The sequence below is a fragment of the Pseudonaja textilis genome, chromosome 1, assembly GCF_049901715.1.
Source record: "Pseudonaja textilis isolate UNSWEBS1 chromosome 1, rPseTex1.2, whole genome shotgun sequence".
NCBI classification, from domain to species: Eukaryota; Metazoa; Chordata; class Lepidosauria; order Squamata; family Elapidae; genus Pseudonaja; species Pseudonaja textilis.
The window spans coordinates 74135311-74162454 of record NC_141990.1 but is presented as its reverse complement, the minus strand read 5'-3'; the positions used below and the strand labels follow the sequence as shown (position 1 = coordinate 74162454).

Sequence of the window (27144 nt, the reverse complement as noted above, 5' to 3'; positions counted from 1 at the left end):
TCCTGATAACAACTCCCCATCCAAATGCCAGCGCTGGGAGCAGCAGATCAAATGTTACCATTTTGTGGGTTACTATCACACTTCTTTAAGAGGTATTTTGAATTCATACGAAAAGCCACTAATATAGCTTTGAAATGTTTCCATTTCTTTGCAGTTAATCTATTGTGTGTTATTTCAATGGGAAGATCGGGGTGGTGGTATGTCCAATGCAGCAATATGTTTGTCTTCCTATTTCCATTTCAAATTTATGAAAATGAAATTGCAAACAATACAATAGTATTGTTATTTCAAACATCCAAAATGCAGCATACAGTTTGCCCATCCAGAAATCCATTTTTCTCACTCTTGTATCTCTTCTCCAAATAAGCTTTTGAGTCAAACATTATATGGTATCTATTTTACTGAAAGAAATGTAATGTGATCTACAACTTTCATTCACTCCTTGTTCAGTGAAGGATAATCTGTTCAGAACCTTAATAGAAGTTGGTTAATAACAACCCCCTTTTAATGCTGTTTCTGAATGAACTAGAAATCTAAGCAAACAAATAAATGAACATTGCAGACACCTATCCACAAAATCACCAGGAATTGAATGGGACTAAAAGAGGATGATACCTTTATTTTTTATGATAAAACCACCAGAATTGCTTAGCTTAATTATTCTTACTATTCTATGAGTGGCCAGTAATTATTAGAAAAAGTTTGAAAAAGAAGTTGTGCTCTTATCTAATGTCACAACCAAGAATAGATTTCATAGGAAGCAAAAAATTAGGCTATGAAAATTCACTTCCTTTGGGCATAATTAGGTAGATAACAATGTACCACTTGCACTGAAGAATCCCCACCCATTCAGGCCAAAATCAAGCCTCATTTATTCTACAGTATAGCAGACACCAAAACTAAAAGAACACATTACATTTTACATCTTTTCCTACAATGGAAAAAAATGTGAGAACACAAATCTAGTTCATTTGTGTAGTCCTGCTTCTCTGTGCCTCTAGCATTACGTACTGGCAGGTATTCTGTATCTGTCAGTGGATGATCTGTTGTGCTTCCATTCATGTGTAGTATCTTTTCCAACAGTCCCAAATACATCATTAATTAAAGTGAAATTACCTTGTAGCTCTCCATCATACACTGTTTAGCTGAGTCATGCATATGAGACTAATTAACTAAAGAGAAAAAACAACCGGAGAAATTTGCCACTGTATTATGCAGTAATAAAATAAATTCCCATACCTAATCTGTTAGATGGATTCCTCTTGAAAAGAGCTCGCAGCAAACTCTGAGCTTCTATGCTCAAAAACTGTGGCATTCCTAGCTTGGCTCTGAAAAAATGGGATATTTTAATACAGGAATAAAAAGCACTGTTTTTTAAAAAAATCTACACATCAGCAAAGTCTCAATTGAACATTTAAACTTTCTACAGACCAGGTTTTGGGATAATTTTAATTCAAATCTTTGTGCAACTTACTTAAGAGAATTTGTCATCCCTTACAATTGTGGCTAAGTCATATACATACGAAGTCATAATTCTTTCTATTTGAAAGAGTTAGCAAATAGACTGTTCTCTCAGTCTTGTTTCTGTTAAATTCTCTTCTGATCCCTTGTTCTTTCAGCCGTGCTATTTAGAATTTGGCAAATAAAACAAACCAAATAAAAATCCTATAAGAACATTCATGCATTTTTGTGCATGCTTTTTAAAAACATTCTATGTATGCATTTCTTCTATGGTGCATATTTTTAGTTTTCATTTGCAACACTCAATCAATTGCAAAATTCTGAACAATGAAGATGTTGTTGTACGGATAGGAAGTTTACCTAGCTAATTTGGCCCAGTTCATACTAAGTTTGAAATGTTTGTGTTTATGGGTGAGCTTGTGTTTTAGCCCTTCCTAAAAGGCATAATGCTGCACCCTGAATAGGGCACTCCTGCGTCTCATCTACTTGAAAGATGTTGGGTAGTCAAAGCAATATACAACTTGGAACAATCAGGTCTTTATTACATTGCAAAACAGTTTTTGACCCTTTCACAATAGGATTGAAGGGCACTGTAACAAGTCTTCTCTGCAGGATGAAGAGTAAGCAAAGAGAGATTACTGGAACAGATTAACAGATTAACTTTGTTTAATGAGGCATGTGCTTAAGTAACTGCACCGGGAAAGGGATTGTGAGTGGGGATGGAAGAAACTGGAACTGGTTGTTTCCTAATTTAGGTAACAATCCTATATCTTTCCTTCCTTTCCAAATGTAAGCACGGTAATCTAATAATTCTGCTAGATCACATTTCTTATCTATTTCTGCCAACCTTAAGACTTCATATAGCTAGTCAATGAGCTCCTCACTAATATTTTGAACATCCAGCTCATAATGCAATATATTGTGCCTTAGATTTAGGCAGCAGTGCTAAGTTCCCTGGTAGAACAATGGATAGTATATTGGGCTCTGAGAACATCCCAGAAGATTTCCATAATTTGAATAGGTTGCCATGCTGCAAATTGGAATTAAAAGTGGATTAAATTTTTGATAAATTGCTGGAGTTTTCAGCTCCTTGATTAAAAGTGGTCCCTGGGCTACTAGCTACTGTGTTTTTAGATATATTTGGAATGTCATTTCTTAAATTTTCTACAAGATAATTAATATAACCCAAAGGTTTATTTTGACTTAAAGAACATAAGCTACAGCTATAAATAGATATACAAGTTGGGAATTTGCTACTCACTTGAGAATGAGTGCCATTGTTTCCTTTCGGTCTTTCCCCTGAAATGGTAGTGACCCTGTCAACATTTCAAACTGTAAAGAAGGAATAGAAATTCTAAGAAGCATGAATGTAAATATAAACATAGCATATAGTCTACTGTATTTATCTTAACAATGCAGAATGTTCATGCTCCATAAAAATTAGTACCCCCATTAAGCCCATATGTGGAACATACATGAAGTTAAGAAAGAATAGCTTAACCTCTAAGTTGTGGGCCATTATTTAAAAGAGCATAATAACAGAATAATCAAGTCTTAAGGGACCTTGAAAGTCTTCTAGTTCAGCCTTCTGCTTAGCAGGAGATCCTGTACCATTCTGGATAAATCGTTGTCCAATCTCTTAAAAATTAGCAAGCCATTCCACAGATTAATTTTCTCACTCTCAGGTAATTTCTTCTTAATTCTAAGTTGGACTTCTCTTTGTTAAGCTTCCATCCATGACTTCTTGTCTTGCCCTCAAGATGCTTTGGAGAATATGTTGACCCCCTCCTTCTTTGTGACAGCCCCTCAAATATAGGAAAACTGATATCATGTCACTCCTAGTCCTTCTCTTTTTTAGATTAAACATTCACAATTCTCAAAACGATTCATCGTATGATTGAGCCTCCAGTCCCCTAATCATCTTTGTTCTCTTCTCTGCACTTTTTCTAGAGTCTCAACAACTTAATAGATTCATAATAGATTCACTGGACTTTTGGTGTGAATAGTAAAATTGTACTAATCTTATGATGATCTAATAATAAAAGCATTTAATAATAAAAGCATTCAATGAACACATAATTGGGTGCTGTATTATACTGTGGAAATGTACAAAAGTTACTCCAAAAGGCATTGTGCTAAAGTTCCCTGTATCTCATGACTTCCAGACACCCAGTTGCAAAAGATCAGTAATGAACCCGGAGATGAGACCCACACCTATTGTATCATCCATGTATTTTTTTAATGATATAAAGTGCAAGACTTTCAACTGGTGACATGGAAATATTCTCTCTTTCACAAAAGAATATATATCCTTCAAAGCCACAAAGAATGTTGAGTATCTAAAACAGTGAAAGTAACTACCTAGAAGTGGTAGAACAATGGTTCCCAATTGGAGCCCACCAAGTATGTTCAACTACAACTTCCATCAGCCCATTAATGCTGCCTGTTTGGAAGGAAGGTATTTGTTCATCAAACAAATGTATACCACGTTACAAAACATTTTTCCTGACAAAGTTTGTTCTTCTTTTCTTTTTGGCCCTCACCCAACTTTTAGACATTTCCCCCCTTAAAATCAGTTTAAGCATATTAATGGAATGCTAACATCTGCTCTACTTTGATTAAAACAAATTATAATTAGATACTAAATCTAATTTAAATAGCTCAGAATATGTCTTTCAGCTCCATTTCAGTAAATGAAAGCAATAAAAAAGAAACTACAGTCCCCAAAGGAACAGTAATTCTAGATTTGTACTGATAGCTAATTTAAAAAAGCAGAACCAGAATGATGGCAAGAAGAACTACACTTATTTTAAAAGCACTCTCATTTTTTCTGTTTGAACTAAAAAAAGTCATTTATTTGATACAAGTGGCCTGAATCTACTGTTGCAACTGTTTATGCCTCAGGGGCCCATTCAGACAGAGTGAGACACTTTTATTTGTAGTGAAATTGGCCAATAAATAATTCTATTCTATTCTATTCTATTCTATTCCTGTTCTGTTCTGTTCTGCTCTGCTCTGCTCTGCTCTGCTCTATCTATATACTCACTCTCACACATACATACATACATACACATTGTTCTTGTTTTCTTCTGTTTCTGCATTTTCTATTTTTTATTATTATACTTTTTTATTTTGGGTCTTTCCTTTTTAATACAATTATTATTAAAAAAGAAAAACCTCAACATTGTTTTGGGAATTTTTTCTTAAAAGGATATGCACCTTCCACAAAATTGTAGGATTTGTCAACAAAATCACTTATAATATGGTGAAAGCCAATTGTTGGGGAGGGAAAGAAAGGCAGCAATGATAATTTTTTTTAGCAGGATGATGAAAATGGCATTTCTTTCAACATGCAAGATGTACCTGCCCACATACAGTAGGAGGAAATACCTGAGAAACATTTGCTAAACTGATTCTAGCTACTTTTGCATAATATTACTATGCAAAATATTTGTTGATTTTAAAAGTTCAACTTACATTACAGATCAAACCAACATAGGAAGAAAAACAGCATGACAGAGACTACGAAATCCATATGTGACCTAATTTTATGGGTACACAAGTCTATATATCAATAGCAGATTAAGAACAGATTTTCTAAATACGACCTGCATGTAGACCAAATAATGAAAAATAAATGTTATCAGCAGAATCCCCAAAGTTTAACGAGATATAAAATATGGAAGGGGGGAGGAGAGAGGAAAAATAAACAGCTCAACAAAATCTAACCATACTTAGTAGTTTTAGAAATCTGAATGTCATTAGGAGTGTAATATGAAACACACCAAATACAGTGTACTATAATATCCTATTGTATGTCTATTACTATAAACTAATCATCTCCCTTTTTAGAAGAGTAGGGTGGAGAAGAGAAGACAAGTATGGAGACAAGAAAGAGTGAAAGAGGAGAAAGGTGAAAGCGTTTCTTTGTCAAGGACAAGTAAGAGAGACACAACATTATGAGCTGTGGTGGTGCAATTGTTAGAATGCATTATTGTAGGCTGTCTGCCAACTGCCAGAAGTTTGATTCTCACTGGCTCAAAGTTGCCTCAGCCTTCCATCCTTCCGAGGTGAGTAAAGTGAAGACCCAGATTGTTGGGGACAATATGCTGACTCTGTAAATCGCTTAGAGAGGGCTGTCAAGCTCTATGAAGTCGTATATAAGTGCTAAGTGCTACCTCTCACATTTCTATATGCCAAGAGAAAAAAAGAGAATGCAATAGTCTACAACCCAAGACGAGGAATGTAAAGTACCGTATCAAAAAGCTTCAGTGGGAGTCAAAGTCAAGCCCAGATCTTGAAATAGTACAAGCAATCCCAAAGTCTAAGAAGAAAGCCTGGTCAGATTCTGGGCATGCTAGTACAAGGGAAAGTTAGAACTGATTTTTTTTCTTTAGCAGTTGACTGCTCTTTGCTCAAAGCTTTAGGCATTACTGTCTAGCCCCACATGGTTGGTAAGACCAAAGAAGCAAGAGCAGTGTGGATTTCAGGAAGCTGTCTTCCAAATACCCCAACTTGGCTCTAGAAAAAGGACAGAACATTAGGGATAAATTCCTCAAAGCCTTGGACTTCTGGATTATTACTGTACTTAGTGCACCACTTGGTATCAGGTGTGTGGGAGCCAAAAGGCAGAAGGACTTGGCTCTTCCTTGATGGATTTGAGAAAAGACCTCTCCAGTCTCCCAGGTTTTCTTCTGTTCCTAGGAGGGTGAATTCATCTGAGGAGATCGTGGCACTTCTCATTAAAAGCTGCAAGCCATACCATTAAATATTATATTTCAGTCCTTTCACTATTCTACCTTGTGATTAACAGGAATCAAATTCTAACATTTCTGAAAGGTAACAGCTCACAGCAGGAAGGAGAGAAGGTGATGGTGGCTATGGCTGTGTGATTTAGGCACATAAAACAGGGTCAGGTTTCAACTGCATGACTGCAGTCATTTTCTTTTCTTGCCTTTTTTAAAAAAACATGCCTACTAGGCATTTCAGGTAGGCCTGGTTAAAAAGCAGACCTTGCAGAATTCCAGAAATACTTATTATTGTGGTAGAATTTAGTAAAAGAATCTTTAAAGTCAGTGCTAGTTCCCTCTGTCTCCCCCTTTATACTAAACACAATTAAGATGAGTTTCTTTCTCATGCTTCCTTCTATCTTTAGATTGTATACTTCTTGACTAAGTCCCTGCTTAAATGGCTTGCTCCTATCAGCTTTAAGTTCCCTTACAATCTCTTCTTGTAGATACTCTTGGCTTGAGCTAAAACCTTCTTCGTGTGAGGGTAGGAAAACAATGCCACTTAAGGATGAATCTGCCCATTTGTATCACATTTCTGGCATTTCCTGTAGTTCCGAAATAATATAGACATAATGATGGCAGTTTCTATAATCTGGCATCAGATGCTGTCTGACATTGTCTAAGGTTACTTCCATAAAAAGAAGCCAACTATTGTTAGAGGGCTGAAGATGTTGCCTTGAATAATGGCTCCGTCACAATTCAGAGGATGAAAAGAGAACGAATGAAGTTTTTACAGGGAGAGGGGACTAACTGCATAAATTATACACTGCCCAGAAGAGTCCCGAAAAGCACTTCAAGATGTGCACAACAGAGAGGTATTAATAAAAAAGAAGCTTCTATGCATTGTGGAAGACAGGCCTTTTAATCAAATGTTCATTAAGACTTCATGAGGATGCTTTATTATTGACTCCCCCATTTAAAAAAAATTGGGGTAGGGGGTAAAAATTGCCTACTATAACTGATGGGAATTTGTGCATGTTGAGAAGTAAGCTGTTGGTTTTCTGGTTAAACACATATGAATGAATGAGTGCTATTGAATATACATTCCATAGTGATCCTTAGGTTGGACCATGGGTTTACCTAGTCCATTAATGCCAGCTAACAGTGATTCCTTAGCATTTTATGCATTAATTTTTTTTCCGTCTAATATAATGGTATGAGGAGAAAGACCACATTACCTTCTGCATGAAAATCCATGTAATCTAACACTGAACCAAACCCTGGTCATAAACACAGCCTCAGCCTCAGAAACAGAGGACATAATCTCAGAACAAAATCAGACATTTCAAAAATGATCAACTCATAGAGAACTGAACCACTTTCAGCTGCACGAAGGTGTACGAGGACCAGACCATATCCAGTTGCTCCCTAACATCTCTGCCTTCCAACTGGTCTCTTTTGTCCTTTTTCTAATGCCTTGTTTCTTCCCCAACTACTTGCATTTCCAGTTTCTCTATCTAGTTAGCCACTTCATAATCCTTAAAAGACCAGTCTCTGACAATATAATTTCCCTCTCTTTCGACCACTCTTTTAAAAAAATAATTCAACTGTCTATAAAAATAAAGCCCTCCGGTCTCCTAGCAACCTGTCTCCCCAGCAGGCTAGGGATGGGGATGCTGCACTTCCCTAATAAGCCATAGCTGTGGCAGACACAGACATGCTAGTGCTCTCCTACTCTAAATTGGATTAGATGTAAAAAAATGAAATCATACAGCTTTGGAGCGTAAACCCTCCACAAAAGAGGGCACAGTGGAAAAACTGCAGGAAAAACTCAGTCACAGTACAGAAAGTTGAGATCTGGGAGAAAGTGATTTCATAAGAAAATTGAAAGTTCTGCAGTCAATTCCACGGCAAAAGAATTAGTATCAAGATGGGCAGGGCAGGGAGTACCAGGGTGCAAATGTCTGTAGGAACAGATTAGGAACAATTCTCATCCCTAAGACAGGCATATCATGCTGAGCTATGAAAGCAGTTATTATTATTTATGTCACCATCAAAGCTGTCACAAAATAGAGCATAGAAAAACTCCAAAAAAATAATAATAATAATAGTGCAAGATCAGAAGATATGGAGAGACCCAGCCCATAGAATCACCAAGAGTCCAACCCAACTGAATGGAGATCATCATCATCACCAATGTACGGATTCAGTTTTTTCCTAAATATTTCTTAAAAGGGCTAACACCCAGCTTAAAGTTTACTGTAGCAATCCTACATGGAGAAAAAGAAAACAACACAGCATTTGGCCTTGTGTGACGTATCAAATGACTCAATGAAACCTGTCTAAGGCCAAGAAAGTAAGTACTGTAGCTGGAATTAAAAGGAAAGTAAAAAGGCTGGGAAAAACCCAGGAGACAAAAATCTTATTTAATATATAAATTAATAAACAAACATTTTATTTTGGCAATAGCTAGTTGCCAAGACGTTCAAATGACAGGAATAAAAACCTTAGCAGTCTGGCATGTACAACTTCCTACATACTACTTTTACCACCAATGAATTACTGTACTGGTGATTTCAGAGATGAGAATGCTTCAGTAGACACATGATTCATTGATTACTTCTACCTAAGGATATAGCCTTCCTCCGTGCAAAATTAAATACCAAAGCATCAAGATTCAGAAAGAAACTACCAAAAAAATCCTACAAAGGTTGAGGGCAGCTTTTCATCCAGGATAAAGAATGTCCATCGTGCCCTTGGAGACAGCAGTGGCTGGTACCTCCCAAACTATCCACAGAACTGTGAAAAACTGTACAAATTACATGCAGTCCATTAGTTAAATTACATCAATTGTATAATTATGGACTGAAGTCATTAATATCTGAACTGCAGGAGCTTTAAGGGCTGAAATCACATTTTAAGATAAAAGAGGATTGGTGTTAACACAATACAGGAAATGGCCCTAAACATCTGCAGTCAATTTTTACTCCACATTTATATTTAGATACGGATATCCAGCTTGCAGTTTTGTATGAAACAGACTCTGGATTTAATCCTGAGTGCTTTCACTTGAAGACGAAGAATCCCTAGAGTGTGGAAAAAATTCTATTTAAGACTTTGCCTCTTACAGTAAACCATACTGAGCTAGAAGAACTAATATCCTGATCACTTCTTTAGAATTTAATAGGACGGAACCTAAAACTTGTGGACTTCAACTCCCAGAATTCTCCAGCTAGCTATGCTATGCTATGCTGGCTGGAAAATTCTGGGAGTTGAAGTCCACAAGTCTTAAAGTCAGGGGTGGGATTCTACCAGTTCTGTCTGGCTCTGTAGAACCAGTAGCTCTGAAAAGCAGCAGACATAGAACTGGTTCTATGTCTGCTGTTGTTTTGGTGCCCCCGTCCCCGTGGGCTCTTACCTGACCTTTATTTCCTGCTTTTTCAACCTCGGCTGCTTTGCGTGACACAGCTACGGTTGAAAAGTGGGAAAAATGTTCTGTTCGGGTGAGCAGTGCTGCTCAGCTATCCAGGCTGCAAGCTGACGACTTTTCACAGGGGCACGTGCATGCAAAGCACATGCAAAATACAAATCACCGAACTGGTAGTTACACCGGTCGGATCCCATCCCTGCTTAAAGTTGCCAAGTTTGGGGACCCTTGATCTAAACAAAGCCTTTATCTAATCCACAGTGGTGATAACCTTGAGAGGAATCATGTAAATGCAAAAAATTCCCACACTCATAAATATGCTCCTCGCAATAAGCTTACATTCTTGTATTGATGTGTCAATCAATTAGCGAATTGCAAAAACAAGTTCTTTCTTTACCATTAGGACACCAAAAGACCACCAGTCTGCACTCTGGGTGTGTCCTCGCCGGTTGACCACTTCTGGTGCCATGTATTCTATTGTCCCACAAAATGAATAAGCCCTCTTGTCATGATCAATGGCTTCCTTGCTCAAGCCAAAATCTTAAAAAAAAAGAATATATTACATACTGTTACTTATCTTGAATATTCCAAATAAAGTGCAGGTAGAACTCAATTTACAACCAGAACTGAGCCCCAAATTTCCACTGCTAAGGTAAAACAGTGGTTAAGTGAGCTTTGTCTCATTTTATGTTTTCTTTGCCACAGTTGTTAAGTGAATCACTACAGTTATTAAGTTAGTAACATGGTTGTTGAGTCCATCTGGCTTCCCCATTGCTTTTGCTTGTGAAAAGGTTGCAAAAGGTGATCATATGGTCCTGGGACACTGTAATAAATACATGCCCTTTGCCAAGCGTCCAAATTTTGATCATGTGACCATGGGGATGCTGCAATAGTCTTAATTGTGAAAAACAGACATAAGTCACTTTTTCGGTGCCATTGCAACTTTGAACTGTCACTAAAAAATGTCAGTCGAGGACTGCCTGTATTAGTGCACCAAAAGTACATCTATCCATAGTTATTTCTTTCTTGCTCAGTTTTGGATTTCAACTCACATCAGCCCAATATATTCCCAGGACTAAAGACTGACTATGTCTACCTAAGCAAACAGCTCTCCTGAACCTGCACACTTATCTGGTTGCAGAGGCAATGTTGCAAGTTACTCAGATGAATACTTTCTATTCACTATTTCAAAATGTTGTTGGGCATATTGTTATCTTGGCTGCTCCAGGCTGCTAGGAGTGCTAAAATTAAAGCAGCTATGAGGTATACTTCATATTGAGTTCTGATGGCAACCCATATGTGCTGATAGAAAACACAGATACAGCTGCTGTAGAAAGATAATTCTTACCTGTAATCTTAATGTGCCCTTCTTCATCTAGAAGAATGCTGGAAGACAACATCATGAAAAGTTATTATATTAAACCAAAGCAGATGCCTAGAACGGTAATTTGTAACTTGAACAATGACAAACAACATTCTTGATTTTCCTCTCCTCCTCCTATGTGTAGTGATACATTCTTCAAATTTGTTTATATTCATTCTTTAAGAATGAAATTAAGAAGAGATACAGTACATAATTCTCCCATCTTGAGATTTGTTGCTTGAAAAAGAAAATTACAGTCTCTTTTTTAGGTAGAGTTATCTTTTGTCATGAAAAGTAACTTGAAAGGAAGTGGTGTTCTATAAAACTAAGGCAGGCTGATAAGAAACTGTCACTGCATGCAAATGAATAATTAACACTAACCGCTGTCACTACTATTATTTAATAAATAATATTTTGTCCTCAATGTGCCTTTTGACAAATCTTGCTTCCCTGAATAATGATTGTATATCAGTTGCACCACTTGTTTCTCAATAACACTATATTTAAGAAAACAATCCAGTTCTGCGATCTTTTGATCTATAGATAATTCAAAGAACACCAACAGCAATTGATCCTCCTGTAAGAAAGAGACAGTGAATCTACATTGTTTTTCTTTCTTTCTAAGGCTTATCAACCGTTCTATTTTTTCCTAAAAGAGGCAGTGATGTTGTCACTGGTAATTTAAACGATGCTCAGGCAATGGAAATGTAGCATAATCTGAAAAGTATTTACTGGGAATTGGTCAGCATGGCAAGGAACAGGCAAAAGTATGGCCTACGCCAAATATGGGAAGAACACAGTGACCTTTCTTTCTAGAGTGGTGCAGTGGACTATAGGTAGTGCTTTTGCCTCACAATAAGGAGGCTGTGAGTTTGATTCTAGATAGAGGCAGATATTTATCTCTCAGGGCACAATGAGAATGACATTAACTTTTAATGGAATGCATTTTTTAAGATCAGTATGCCTCAAAACAATTCATAATACGCTCATGTTTTTACAGGCAACTTTTTTTTAAAAAAATGCATTTTCAGAATTTGCCCCTGAAATAATCCCCTATACATGAGATATATTGAACATTTAGACTCTTCAAACAAATATCCTAGTTGAGCTTCCACAGGCTTCAATAATCTCTCTCTCATCATCTATCTTACTCTTGACCAGATGATGCAATATATTTATTTTCTTGACAGTATACGGAACATCTTACCTGACTAAGAAGTATTATGTATGTTACAAGCCTACCAATCATTCATAAATACTTGCATGTTCTTTCTCTTTTATTCTTAATACACTAAAAATACACTCTTTGAAGTAGAGAGAATTATCTTTCCTGAAGCTGGAGATGTCAATCATCAGAGTGGGTGTGGCACTTTTTGTTTGTTTGTTTGGAGGAATTCTGCCTGCTCATTTTGAATCAGACAATTTAGGAGGTAGAATGATTATTAGATCTTGCATAATTTAATGTACATTTTGTGACTACAACAAAGTAACTTCATTTCAACTAATGTGTTTCCATATTAACTTACTTTTCCGGTTTCAAATCTCTGTATATAATACCCAGACCATGAAGATGATCTAAAGCCAAGGCCAGCTCAGCTAAATAGAACTTAACATCTTCTTCTGTAAACATTACCTGGAAATGAAAAAATAATAGCAAAGAGTGCATCATATACAGGAGAAAGTTTATTTGTATGGAGTAGATTCAGTCATATTTAAAGCAAATCAGGAAAGTCAATGTCATTTAGAATGGTCACAACTTAGGATCAAGGCTAACTTTAGATTAACCTTATCGATTTTTTTAAAGGAACAATGACAAGCCACGACTTCAACAAACAGAGCAGAAGTAATTTAGAATGAGAAGGAATTACATTAGGTGGAGAGTCCATAGCAAAGCAATATGCAATAAAATGGATTTTGCATCTACAGATAAAGCTGGACAAATTTCTGCCTGAAACTGTGGACAGCTACTACCAGTCATTGTTCACAAGAAAGTCCAAATTGCCTCTTCAAAAAGCATATTTGGGACAACTGTGACTGAGAATCTCCACAGACATTTAAAGAGGATTTTGTCCTATGTAGCACAATTGGGTATTGCACCATGTTTCATACACAAAAGTAAAAATGCCAATTCTTATATAACTGACTGCATTATGCCCCTTTTAAAGCTTACTCAGTATTGTTAATATATACAGTAATAGATTTAAAGTTTGAGAAAAAAGCCAAATAGATTTGATTCTGTTTTCTGTTTTCTCCAAGCCTCTAAACTGTTTTTTACAACGCGATTGACAAAATGCTCCATAAAATAAATCAATCTGCTTAACCCTTCATAAGATTGCTTTTGCTATCTTTCCAATTTTTGAAAAAATTACAGGGGAAGTTGTTTAAGTATGGATAAAAAGCAGAAAAAAGTTCAAGACACCATGATGAAATCATCATTTCCTTTCAAAATAAACATGCAGTTTGCCCTCTCCAATGTTGTTCTCTTTATAAAACCATTATTCTGAGCTTAAAACTTTCATAGTGTTTTATTTCCAGAATTTCAATTATCTGTGATTAATCTGTATGTTAAAACAAAAAGGACCTTGGCTGGTTTTCCCTTCCCTCAAAGAACAATTCTTAGGTATACAGTATATAGGAAGCAGCCAGCAAGGACCAAGTGAAAAGAATATTCTATTTAGGTTTCATCATGCATTTTATGAATCCTTTGCTTTTTTTTTTTAAAGAAAACTAAAGTTGATAAGGTGCATTTAAGGAATAACTACAGGGTGACTGTGTCTTATTATTTGATGATCTCTGTTGCCCAGGAAGTTGAAAGCCACAGGAAGAAAAACAGCAGGCAGTTCTACTGTGGTCAAAGAAAAGGCATCCAGGAAGAGACTCTTAAAGTCTGTCTGCTCAAAGGTATTGACAACACCCATCTGGTATTGGCACGGCTGCTTAGAAAGAAATAAGAGCTGAGTAATCACTGTGGTTTACCCAGACTGAAAGCTCTGAAGAGCAAGAAAGGTAAAAAAAGGTGACTATATTATTATTATTAACAGTAATAATAGCTGTGGTAATACAATGATAAGTGAATAGTGACAGTCTTGAAATATTTAACCTAACATATACTGGTTTACATCTCTCCCTCCCCTCCCAGGATAATGAAAAAGTCTCTAGAAGCAGATTGAGTGGTTATCAACCACCCATGGCTGAAAATTCAAGTGAACAACTATTTCATCCAGAGTGCTATAGTAGCCTAGCAGGTGGCATACAACCACTGAAACATCACGTCTCAATACATGGGAAACCTGAACCTCTTTCGCACGAAATAATCTCACAAGACAGGATTTAGAAGGCACAGAAAGAATGCTATGAAATCTGTAGAAAAAGGAAGGTTGGACAGAAAGGAAGGTCAGATATGACTTCTCTGTGTATACTAAATTACAGGTACAATTTACGAACATTCATTTAGAGACTGTTTCAAATTACAGTGGTGTTGAAAAAAGTAACTCGGTCCTCACATTTACAAAGTCCTGCAGAATCCCCAAGGTCATGTGATCAAAATTAAAATGCTTGGCAACTGGCATGTATTTATGACAGCTGCAGTGCCCCAGGGTCACGTGATCACCATTTGTGACATTCCCAGCTGGTTTTCAACAAGCAAAATCAATGGGAGAAGCCAGAATCACCCAATGACCGCAAATTTGCTTAATGATCATGGTAATTCACTTAACAACTGCGATAAAAATGTTGTAAAATTGACACTCACTTAACAACCACCTCACTTAATCAACAGAAGTTCTGGCCCTCATTGTAGTTGTAACTTGAGTACTACCAGTAGAAATTAAGATACAAAAATAGCCACCAAATAGCTAAAACATAGTAAACAGACAGAAAGGGAAGTAGCAGGAATTAGCATGAATATCAAGTCTAAAACACAAATATAATATTCCTAAAAATAAAGCCCAACTGAATTCTGCGGGATTTATTTTTGACTAGACATATATAGAATTGCATTTAGAGCTTTATATTTCAAAAAAGAATAATTTCTGTTTTTTGGAACAAATCATGTTTTCCTAACACAAGCCAGAGCTAAATCTAAAATATTAGATTGGTATCATCATCAGTAAATTGTGGGTGTTCAGTTATTTATATTCCCTTGTACATTGCATTCAAAAGCTGCTTTGCAATGTGGGAATATGCAAGACTTTCTGAACTGTTAAAAAGGCATACATTGTTTTCAAGGTTCACTCAGCCACCCAGAAGCCCCTGCAGTCTCTGTCTCCATGCATGTGCATGTAAGGATACTGCTTTGCATGCACACTGGAAGAGAGAGAGAGAGTTGGAAACAGGTTCTGCAGCAGCCCTATCACCTTTGCAAATGACATGGATGTTTGAGCAAGGCAACAAGAGGTGATTCTGCATGTTGAAAGGTGTCTCTTTTGAATACTTTGCAAAGCCCTACAGATGATGACATAAAAAGGAGGAGGAGGAGAAAAGGGAGAAGAGAAGCACGGGCATTTTTTTGTCTGTGGCACATGGCAAGGTATATTTCAAGAGAAAACATGTTTGGATGCTAGGAGAAGTACATGGTTATGATTGATGGCTGGCCAGTTCCAAAAAATCAAGTGAATGCCATCTCTGTTGCCAACAAATGGTTAGCAGAAGGCCTTCCTCCTCCTCTTCCCAGCTGTTCTATTATTCTTCAGATGGTGCTTTAATCACTATTAACATTCTGAGATGGCTGGCCAAGTCTTTCTGAGTCTTTATAGCATGTCACCCCCAGGGCTGATAGAAAATAGAAGAGTGGGCAATGTATTGTGGATGGCATAAGCAAAATTTGGCACAGCAGTCATTTCCTTATCATCTTAGCCTGCTACAGTATTTACTTGCTACTTTTAATACTTTTTGATGGTCCTTATCTCTTGGGAACTTCTGCTTTTAGAATGATCAAGAAGATGGATTGTCGCCTATTGTTCAAAACAACTGGGCAGGAAGAAAGGAAAGCAGAATTCAAGATCACTCCATCTTGCATAGATTATTCCAAAATCTGTAATTGGATAATAGCTTTAATAGTGTTGATCAAAATGCCAGGAAGTCCTGTATTGCTTCCGATTATAATAGGAATTGCCAAATTTTGGTTGTGGGGGATACGTGTGGGCGAGGGTATGGATTGGGTGGGTGGGACCAACAATGCAAAATGAGAAGATGTGAGTGTATATTAGCAGAGCTGGGATCTTCCAGGAATTTTCCTGATTCTGAGGAGTGGGTGGGTTTTTGCTTTGTTTTTATAATCATGTTAAATCAATTTCAAAGCTTCCATTTGAATCTCTTTATTTCCTGCCTCAAAATGCTAGAAACAACTTTCAGCAGGATTGTTACTGCTGCTAAAATTTGGCAATGGAATCAACGGGGAATTCTGGCAAGCCCAAAAAGGAGTTCAGGGGATACAGGTAACTGTCCAGCTGCAGGTTGCTGAGCCCTGGATTAGATGGTACTGAAAATGGGAAAGAAAGAAATCCCAAATTAGATCAGGTTCACGGCCATGACTTTTAAATCCAGTCTCAAAATAGAGATTGTAGACCAATTAGGTTCTGCAAGTGGTTGCTGGTAATATCAGTTGATAGCTAGGTCAAAGAAACATGGGTCCTATTTCTGAAAGATCACATATGACTTGATCCCAGTTTGTAAAACACAAAAAATAGACTTGGTTCATTTATAAAGATTTGATTAAACCAGTTTTCTTTACCTCGGTATTTTTCCACATAGTGTGCATGCAACTCACAAAACTATATGATATAATGAACTGCACCAAAAAAGGCTTATTTGAATTAAATAATTAATAAATATTAAATTAATATTATTAAATGAATTACACGAAAATGAAGTGCCAAATTCGCAGATCATATACAAAGGAGAAACCCTAAAGATGGATTTTTCTATGAAGGAACACAAAGACAACAATTTATTATTGCTTTGTTTTCAAACATTAACATTTACTTTATTGGACTTACCTCTTTAGAAAGTCTGGTAAAAAGGTCCCCTCCTCGCAGGAAATCTAGTATGAGATACAGTTTTCCTTCTGTTTGAAATGCTGCAATGAAGAAAATGCTGAGTTTTTAATAATAATAATAGTCCTGATTCGTCACGTGACGCTGCTGTGACAAGGCGAGTTTGACACCCCAGCTCCACACAGATTGTAATTGAGTGAGCTTAGATGTGGCTAATGAGTTCATCATTATTATGCATAATTTTAATAAGATGGGTTCAGACATATTTTTTTTCTTTCGTTCAATGGAGATTTTCAGAGATTGCATGGACAAGTTTTCTTGGCAAGGTTTTGTATTAGTGGTTTGCCACTGCCTTCTTCCCAGGCCAGTGGTGGCTAACCTTTTTCAGCTCCCGTGACGATATTTGCGCGCATGCTCGCTTGCATGCGCTCAGAAGGCAATGCATCCTGCTCCCCATGCCCCCTGCGCTTGCGCACGTGACTCCCCTCATGCGCCGCAAATCCGTGCATGTGCACATGATTCCCCCTTGTGCACCGTGTGTCTTTGTGCATGAACATGCAACTCCCTCCTCATGCGCCATGCATCTGCACATGCGCATGCAATTCCCTTGAGTGCCGTGCATCTTTGCGCATGCACGTATGACTCCCTCCTCTCGCGCAGTGCATCTACGCATGCGTGCGCTTTCTCTCCTCACATGCAGCATGTCTGCGCATGCATGCATGATCTCCTCACCTGCAGTGCATCCCTGTGCATGCCTGCATCTCCCGTGCACCCCCTCTGCCCCTGCTCATGCACACCAGATACCCAACAATCAGCTGTCGGGCGGCAGCACGCGCAGATGTGCAGTGGGCGACCTCTCGCATGCTGGGGGAAATGGCTCTGCGTGCCACTTCTAGCACGTGTGGCATAGGTTCGCCAACATGGTCCTAGGCGAAGAGAACATGATACAAGTAATCCTCAACGTACAACCATTTGTTTAGTGACTCTTTGAAGTTACAACAGCACTGAAAAAAAGTGACTTATAACTGGTTTTCACATTTACAACCATTGCAGCATCCCCATGGCCACATGATCAAAACTCACTTTGGCAATTGGCATGTATTAAGGACAGTTGCAGCACCCTTGGGTCATGTGATTGCCATTCATAACCTTCCCAGCTGGTTTCTGACAAGCAAAGTTAATGGGGGAATCCCAGACTCGCTTAACAACTGTGGTCATTCGCTTAACAACGGTGGGAAAAAAGTTGTAAAATGGAGCCCAACTTAATGAACTACAGTTTTGCTTAGCAATGGAAATTTTGGAGTCAGTTGTGGTTGTAAGTCAAGGAGTACCTGTCCAAGATTGTCCAGCTGACTTTGGCCCTGAGGAAGAACTAAAACTCACGATATGCCAGTTTCTAGTTTGATACTATTACATCAAACTGTCTCTGGCTCTTTATTTTAACTATGGATTTTTGAACAAACCATAATAGGATGCTTTACTTATAAAATTAAGCTGTCCATGATAGATGACAAAACATAATGCCTGGTTGAGTGGTTTATGGTTTATGGTTCTGAACAGTACAGCATGATATATCCAGTTGAAAATGCCCATAGATGTATATGAATTCTATATTAGAGAAAACTTACCATAATGAAGTTTTACAATAAAAGGATGATTCACTTCAGCCAAAATGTCTCTTTCCATTTTTGATCGTACACGATCTCGGACTACAGGGGGGAAAAAAATCAGATTTAAGAGTCTGATTTAAGAGTCCATAGAGGCTTGCCACTTAATGAAACATCATGAGCAAAAGAAGATACGTGTTTTGCACACAGCCAAAATTTCTGCAGGATTAATATTAGATCCTATTGCTGGACAGACTGGAGACAAGCCACTTGATGCTCCAGTCAGAAGAACAAAGTTGTCCTTACTTGAACAGTTTCCTCCTAAAATCATTCCTTCCTGCTTTTTGTAAATAGGTGCAACACATATGTACAGAAAATTATTTCTTGCTACACATATGTGCCTTACAGCGACTATTAGAACAGTAATCTTTCCCACCCTTTGTTAAGTTGATAGTCTAAAATGAGCTAAGAACAGCTTTTAAAATGAGATATCCACTCAGCTAGAGAGAAATGGCAACAGAATACTAAAATATCACTTTGCATTTTAAATACAGATGGAAAAAGTCTTACAGAGACAAAGATTTCGTGGGTTGCAATTTAACTGGAGTAAACTATTTGATACGGTTATGTCTTTATAACAAGAAATAAAATAAATATTAACTCTCCCATACTCCTTCATCTGAAAGAAATAATGAACACATGGTTTCTGGAATTCTCATTGCCTGGGGAAACAAAGGATACATAACAACATTAAATCATATCAAAAGGTATCAGCTGGAGGTCACTTCTAAATACATTTGTGTGTGCTTTCTGATCTAATGTTATTGGACAGGATGACTCATGGAACATCATTTCCTGGATACAGTCTTGCTAAAAACATTGTACTTTCCAAACAATTAGTAGAAAAGAAAAGTCAAAAACTCATGCAGAGGAGATGAATTTTATTTTCTTGCGAAGAGGGACAGAAATATAATTAGGGAGCATCTTCTGGGTTCAAGCTAATTTTACAAAATAACAAGAAGATGTATCACAATATTGACTAACTATATTTCATAACAGTTTGCCATACTGTAGTTATTAGATTATGTCACATGATCCCAGATAACTTATTAGTGTCTTGATCCAAATTTGAATGGATTTGCATATGCAGTATTCACCATAATAAGTACCCTTCTTTAACTATTTCCTAAATACTATGTATAAAATAACAATATTTAACTCAGCAAACAGCAGTGCACCTGTCTATGAATTTGAATATGGGTTTGGGAAATCCTGCAGCTAGCTTTAATTTCCTTTTTCTCCTTGAGGTCTGGGGGAAATCTACCTTGTCCTTTTCATGATTAGGAATGAAAGCATGAGATTCTACAGGCTGGAATCTCTTTATGCTACAGTCACAACCAAGAAGGAACCTCTTCAGAAACTGCCAGAGACTGAAACATATTAGTTGAAGACCTGAAAACGGAGCACATAAACTTGTCCCTGCATTTGTCATAATACAAGTGCTATTATAAGCACCTAACAGCATGTATCCAAGTTTGTCTTTTCTTCAACAGAAATAAGAAACGATTGAAAAGCTTTTTGCTGCCTGTTATTTCAAAGGCAATTATAAATGATTGGAAGGAAGATGTCCGTTCTTTTTTGAGAGATTGCTATCCACTTTGAAAGAAACTATGTAGACTGTTAGAAATCTAACCTGAATCTAGATCATGTAGATAGTTCTGGGATAACTCATGTTCTGGTTATTGGTTGTTGAAATATCCTTTTCCATTAGAATTCAGATCTGGTTTTGTCATTTTGGAGAAATGAATGTGACTGTGTTAATTCTCTACCATAACCCCTAGCAATATCATCAATCAGAATTAGAGGCATCATGAGGGTGAGAGTGGCGAGTGACAATAACACTGTTGTTTTGTCACCTTCACTCCAGTTGTAGTGTTTTGAGACATGTCACACAAGTACAAAAGGACAAAACTTTCAGTGAGATGTTGCTTTCATAATTTTGATGAAACCCTGCGATCCTGTGATCACAATTTCTTCCTGGATTGGCTGTCTCAATCAGGTGTTAAACATACTGTATATATTCTGATTATACATCTATAATGGTCTCATTTTTACATGGGAACAATAATAATTGCTTTATTGGGGAAATGGGAGACATATAAATTTAATAAATAATAAGATCAGTTATCACGTATACAGGTTCTTTGGTAAACTTGCTGTGTAACATCACTAGCCAGCTAAGGAAGGTGATGGATACGTGACACTGAGTTACCGTGGTAATTGTTAGGAGTTTTCTACTTCCATAAACACTTTAGATGAAGTTGTATAATTGTTTACTGAAAATGCAGATGTTAGTAACTTACTCGAAAGCCTGTTTAGCAGCAGAAATGGAGTGGTTTTCATTCAACTACTTTACAGAATAATGCAAAATATTTAGCAATTTGGCCCAGATTACATCTCACAAGCAATTAACCCTTGCAATCTAGAAGCATCATGTTAGTTAGTGCAAGGCATGTTCCAACTAAGATTGGCACATTTTTTTCTCCTGAGAGAGATTCCGTAGCTTTAATGGCTTTAGTTAAATAGGTATGATTTGCCTCAGCGGGAGAATAAGATGTTAAATTTGTAGACTTAAATATGCCTGCTGAGTAGCTGTCAGGTGGATGAGGGGCATTTAGACAGAAGGTTTTTTCAGAATAAAATCAATTTTGCTGTTCTTTAAAGAGACAATAATTCGGGATTCCAGAGACTTCTTTTTCCTCAGGGAGAGCCAATGAAGAAAAGGAGATAAAATTTATTAAAACTCTAACAGTACAGGGGAGCAAACACAGAATATGTATGGGAGCAGAAAGTTTGCAATTGCCTAATTCAAGCCCCTTTCTACTTCCTGGACTCAGCCTTGAAACAAGAGAAAAGTAATCCTTTTTGTAAAACTAATGTGATTTTCTTCTGCTGAAACCAACGAGAGAGGGAAAAATCAGTGCAGAGGAAAGGGAGAGGGTGATGGTAGAAAAAGAGTGTCAACATAACTGGGCTTCACAAATACCTTTGGTTTCTTCCTCTCCAGTTCACAGGGCTGGTCTGATTTTTATTCCTATATGTGTTTGGAATAAATCTAACTATTCAGTGGGACTTACTATAGAGTACTAAAAATACTTACAAGGTAAGTATTATAATCAAGGAATACATGGGGTTTCTTTTCCTCAAAAAATAATCCCATGGAACCAGAGTTGGTATTCAGCTGGTTCTGACCAGTTCTGTAGAACTGGTAGCGGAAATTGTGAGTAGTTCAGAGAACTGTCAAATACCACCTCTGACTGTCCCCCCACCCCCCGTACAAAGTATTCTCTGCCTCCCGAGTCCCAGCTGATCGGCTGGGTCTTCTTTTGTTGCCCTGCACAGGAGAACGGAGCTGGAAAGCAGGTTAGTGGGGTGGGGAGGAATGGAGTTTTTACAGTATCCTTCCCCTGGAGTAGTGAGGGAATGGGGATTTTGCAGTATCCTTCCCTTGCCATACCCACCAAGCCACAACATACCCACCAAGCCACGGGCAGAAATGGTAGTTGAATCCCACTACTGCATGGCACCCCTATAGAGGGATGAATATTGTATGGTATTATTATTATTGTTGTTGTTGTTGTTGTTACTGCTGTTGCTGTTGTTATTTTACTTCTGTTCTGTTTACACTCTTTTCATTTTCTTCCCTTTTATTATTGTAAGGTATCTAGAGTGGCCCCACAGTGAGACAGATAGAAAATAAATTTAACAAACAAATGCATTACTATACTTTGTATTTTTGCATTTGTTTACTGAATAGGTGACTAAGGACCAATTATTTTATTCTGGTTGATTGACAATTGCAGAACTACCATAATCCTCCTCCCAAATCAAGTGTGCCTTTACATGTTGTGTAACTTTTTAAAGCTGTGCTATTTGGTGTTGAATAATAAAAAAAATGGTTCCCTTGAAAATGCTGCATGAGTTTTATATGTGGATATTTTTTGTTTTGAAAAATAAATTCAGAAATTGCATTATAAATTGTTTTGAAAAGCAACGGTATTACTAACTGCAGACCACTCCGAAATTAGAGAATACTGTATGTCTATAGATAGAAGAGGAAGTTATTCTCAAATGCATGGCAAAAACATCCTAGGAAATCATTATCTAGTCAATGCTGCCTTGATGGCAGTAAAATAAAAAATGATACAAAGATATGTTATTTAGCAGTTAAGATTCACTTAAAGGTTGCTAGTTTTCCAAATTTAATAGCTTATGAAGTGGCATTCTTATATAATTGCATCAAACTTCCACAGAAAAGGCTCAGGAGTTGAATTTCAATAAAGTTATTTTCCTCTTAATAATATTGATGCTCTTTTTATGTAGGAACATTGCATTGTTATGACGACTTCCTTTTTAGTAATGAAATAAAAACAAAATAAGATGGAACAAGAGGTGAAATACAACCCACAAAACCCAAGGAGAGGCTGAGGCTTAGTGGCAGCACATATACTTGATTTCACACGGCTCTTTTGCTAATCCCTGTCACTTTCATTAAAAGATCTAATGATGTCTAGTGATTAAAAGGTCTAATGATGGGAAAATCTTCTGCTCACAAATCCTGAGGATCAGGGAATTATTAGGTTAGATTACTAGCATTAAAATTTTGGTTCTTTCTCCTGCACATATTTCCATCACTCTCAAAGTTCACCCTACAGCTCCTCTTCTCAACAGGCGGAAAACATGAATTGTATCATACTATTATTCATTGATGCACCTTTCTTTCTCAAATATATTTTTAAGAAATGTTTTCTATCATGCAGTCTTTTCTACAAATAGATTGAATATTTCATCTCACTTTGATAAGACTATATTGAAGGCCAAAGACTACAGACAGTCCTCAAATTTCAACCATTTGTTTAATGACAATTCAAAGTTATAACAGCACTGGAAAAAAAGTGACTTTATGGCTGATCCTTGCACTCATGACCATTGCAATACCTATCCCCATGGTCATGTGATTAAAATCTGGATGCTTGGCAACTGGCATGTATTTACAACTGTTGTGGCATCCAGGTCATGTGATCTCCATTTGCAACCTTCCCAGCCAGCTTCTGATAAGCAAAGTAAATGGGAGAAGTTAGAATCACTTAATGTCCACATGAGTCACTTAACGACTGCAGTGTTTTGTTTAACAGCCACCACAAAAGAAGGCCATAAAAACAGGTACGACTCACTGAAATTCTGGTCGCAACTGTGATTGTAATTGAGGATTATCCTTGTCTATACGCACACATGTACTATTAAATAAAGTAAATGCATTTTCCAGTATGTTTATACTCCTCTATCTTATTAAAGGCAAAGTCACAGTTAGATCCAGTCTGGTAATTACATGGACACAATCATGCAGTTTTTCTTAAAACAATGCAGAAAGAGTTTGCTACTGTATTCTTCAGGGGTGTTTTGTCATTTCCCAGTTCTGGAATTTCCTGCTGATCTGAAGTAATAACCTGGACCAATCCTGTTTAACTTTTGAGCCCAGATATAGTTGGCCAGATGCTGCCTCTTGCTAAGAGTTTTTCCATTATATTACGTAGTTAATGTTTTTCCCAAGTAACAATGCTGCTGTTGGTCATATCTGATTTATATTGAAATGATTTATTAAACATCATTTACAGGACTGGGAGCATGGTTCCTTTTGGAATCCTATGATAGAGTAACTTATGGTCTTAAAGCTGTCTGATATTCTCATGTTACCATTTTTAAAATTTTACAATTTTCATAGAAGATTTTAGGCAATTGCTTTACTGTATCATATGCAAATTTAAAAACAAGAAATAAAAGTGTGTTTTATTTGTTTATTCAGCAACTTTATTTAAATCATAATCAAAACCCAGCAAAGCAAAACCATACAAACAATTGGAATAAAGTGACTGAACTTTGCTTATGATAACTGCAGCAATATGTACAATAATGGAAAAATTCAGCATTATCCACAATGGAGGAATAGTTGATAAAAATGATGGAGTATACTGAGATGGCTATTTTTTTCTATTTTTTTTCCTTTACTTTTTTTTCCTTTCCCCCCTCATTTCTTTCTTTTCTTTTTCTTACTTTATATTAGTTCATGTAATTTTCTACATTATTTTAAAAAAACTTTAATAAAATTGTGTACTTATATAAAACCACCAAAGTCACTCTACATCCTAAGAACATAGACCAAGGGTCTTCAAACTGGGCAAGTTTAAGACTTGTAGACTTCAACTTCCAGCATTCCTGAGCAAAGTGACTGGAGGAGGAATTCTGGGAGTTGAAGTCCACAAGACTTAAAGCTGTCAAGTTTGAAGCATTAGAACTTCAAGGGCTCTGTACAAAACTGTGAAGTCCAAAGGAAAAAAATGTGTCCCACTATTGCCACCAAGAAACCTAGGTAGACACATTCATGAAGTCATTAGGGCTCTAGTTCAATTCAAATAAGGATTTACCTTTAGCATTATATAAGAGGCACACAAGGACCATTGCAAAAGAATGCTGCTTCAAATGATTAAAATTGTTAAATGTGATGGAAATCTAACTGTTGCATGGTTTTGTATTGTTTTGTTTGAAAGATGGGTTCATAATTTTAAACACAGAAGGACTAGTGCATAGTCCAACCTGAAATAAAAGTAGAACCTGGTTAATACTTGGAGAGCAATAGAAAGTCCTAAGAAAGTAGGTTGAAGCAGAAAGTTTAAAAAGATATGACTGTGTAGTCTCCAAGAATTGAGCTTACTCCTGGGAATATTTTCAACTGAGGTTGCAAATAGAGACTTTGAGAGAAGAGCAATAGATGCAGGGCCCATAATAACAGCATCGCAACAATTCCAAGATTGAAGTTGAAAACTTGGGACAATCAGCTGTTGCAAAGACTTATTCCTGGTTATGGAGCATGCAGGTGGCAGTAACTAAGAATATCATGGAAATGAAATGGGCAGCTGAGCTAGTTGAGGGTGATGAAGAGATGACACTAACAGCAGAGATACAGGATGCTCTGCCCCAGTAAGAACCTGGCAGGAAAGAAAAGCCTATGAAGCTTGCAGCTTGAGATGGAGTAAGTGAGTGGTGTGGAAGAAAGTAATAATGAATATGAAGGTTGGGAACTTGGCAGAAGAAAGAAAAAAACACTACAGGGACACCATACCTATTTCCTTAGCTTCTTATGACTATAACTTTGTTGCTTGTATTTCATGATTTGTGTTGATTAATTATTTAGTATCCTATGATTACCACTGAATGTTGTATCTTATGATTTATGATGATTGTATGTTTTGATTATGATCACGATTTATCATTTGTTGCTTATGTGTACACTGAGAGCTTATGCACCAGAGACAAATTCCTTGTGTGTCCAATCACACTTGGCTAATAAAGAATTCTATCATTTTCTATTGTAACTGCGAAAAGAAGAGGAGGTTGACACACAAACACAAAATGGCAAATTGATCCTTTAAACTTGACATAGTTTCCAAATCCTAACTAATGCATCTTATTTATCACCTATATTCTGACAAAGCCATATACAATCATTATCGCTATCATTTTCATCATCATAAAAAAAGTTCTTGAAGAATCTCCTCTATTATGAGTTGTTTATAATAGGAATTCTTTCTGGCTTTCATCAATTACAACTTCCATTCACATTACTGATTCACATTAATGTATTAGGTTTTTTATTGCCTTATGAATATCAATAATCAGAACTTTTCACTGGGAATGCAAGGAAACAGATGACAACACTATCAGACAAACTCATGCCACTATTAAGAAGGTATTTTTGTAACCAAAGCATTTGTCCTACTGCTTGCATTTTAATTCATTGAATGAATGGTGCTGGTAGGGACAAGTCTGGAAAAATAAATAAATCCATGCATGCAAACGAGATGTTAAAGACATCTTCTGTAGATTTGTGTGACAGTGAAATAGTGCAATTTGTGAAAATGGTTTTTGGTATGGCATGAATCAGTAGCACTGAGTGGAATCCATTTTTTTGTATAAGTAAAGTAAGGGGACAGGATTTTAAACATTTACCGGTACTTTGTATATGCACAAAAGTTCATCTGATATTTTTTGCACGGGTAAAGACACAAAAGATAGTGCCCGAAACAAATATACTGTATGTGAAACTGTGGAAACAAGGTCATAGATAGCAAGGATCATCTTTGCTTGCTGTGTTTGATAGCAAATTGTTTGATTTAATTCTGACTTAGCACAATATGAATCCTATTGTGATAGTTTGAAAATACATTTTATGGATCTTGATTACAACAAACTTGGATTTAGTGTAATGCATAGCCCCAACTATGAAGCCTTATAGCCAATTTAGTCTGCTCTCTATAGAAGTCAAAACTTTTTCTATGCCCCATAGTATGAGCTTTAGCCTTTTTCCTCCCAATTTCCAAGTTAATTGATACCTGGGCATTCTCTTGATGGGTTGAGAGACAGCTGGGATATGTCTGTAAGGTGGATCTCTTTAGCCTGTGAGCCATTAGTTGTTACTTCAATAGATTCAGCCCTTAAACTCACAGTG

General features: G+C 36.9%; 1 protein-coding gene across 1 annotated transcript in view; it reads right to left on the bottom strand.

Annotated features, from left to right (window-relative positions):
* Window positions 1–27144, bottom strand: part of RPS6KA2 (ribosomal protein S6 kinase A2) — a 114437-nt gene that overhangs the window by 38402 nt on the left and 48891 nt on the right. Inside the window, exons 4-10 of the mRNA XM_026705105.2 lie at window positions 18603–18683; window positions 16978–17057; window positions 12508–12614; window positions 10967–11004; window positions 10016–10158; window positions 2723–2793; window positions 1240–1328 (exon numbers count right to left, since the gene is read on the bottom strand). Of these exons, the coding sequence (XP_026560890.1) occupies window positions 1240–1328; window positions 2723–2793; window positions 10016–10158; window positions 10967–11004; window positions 12508–12614; window positions 16978–17057; window positions 18603–18683 (609 nt within the window). The remainder of the gene's footprint in view (window positions 1–1239; window positions 1329–2722; window positions 2794–10015; window positions 10159–10966; window positions 11005–12507; window positions 12615–16977; window positions 17058–18602; window positions 18684–27144) is intronic.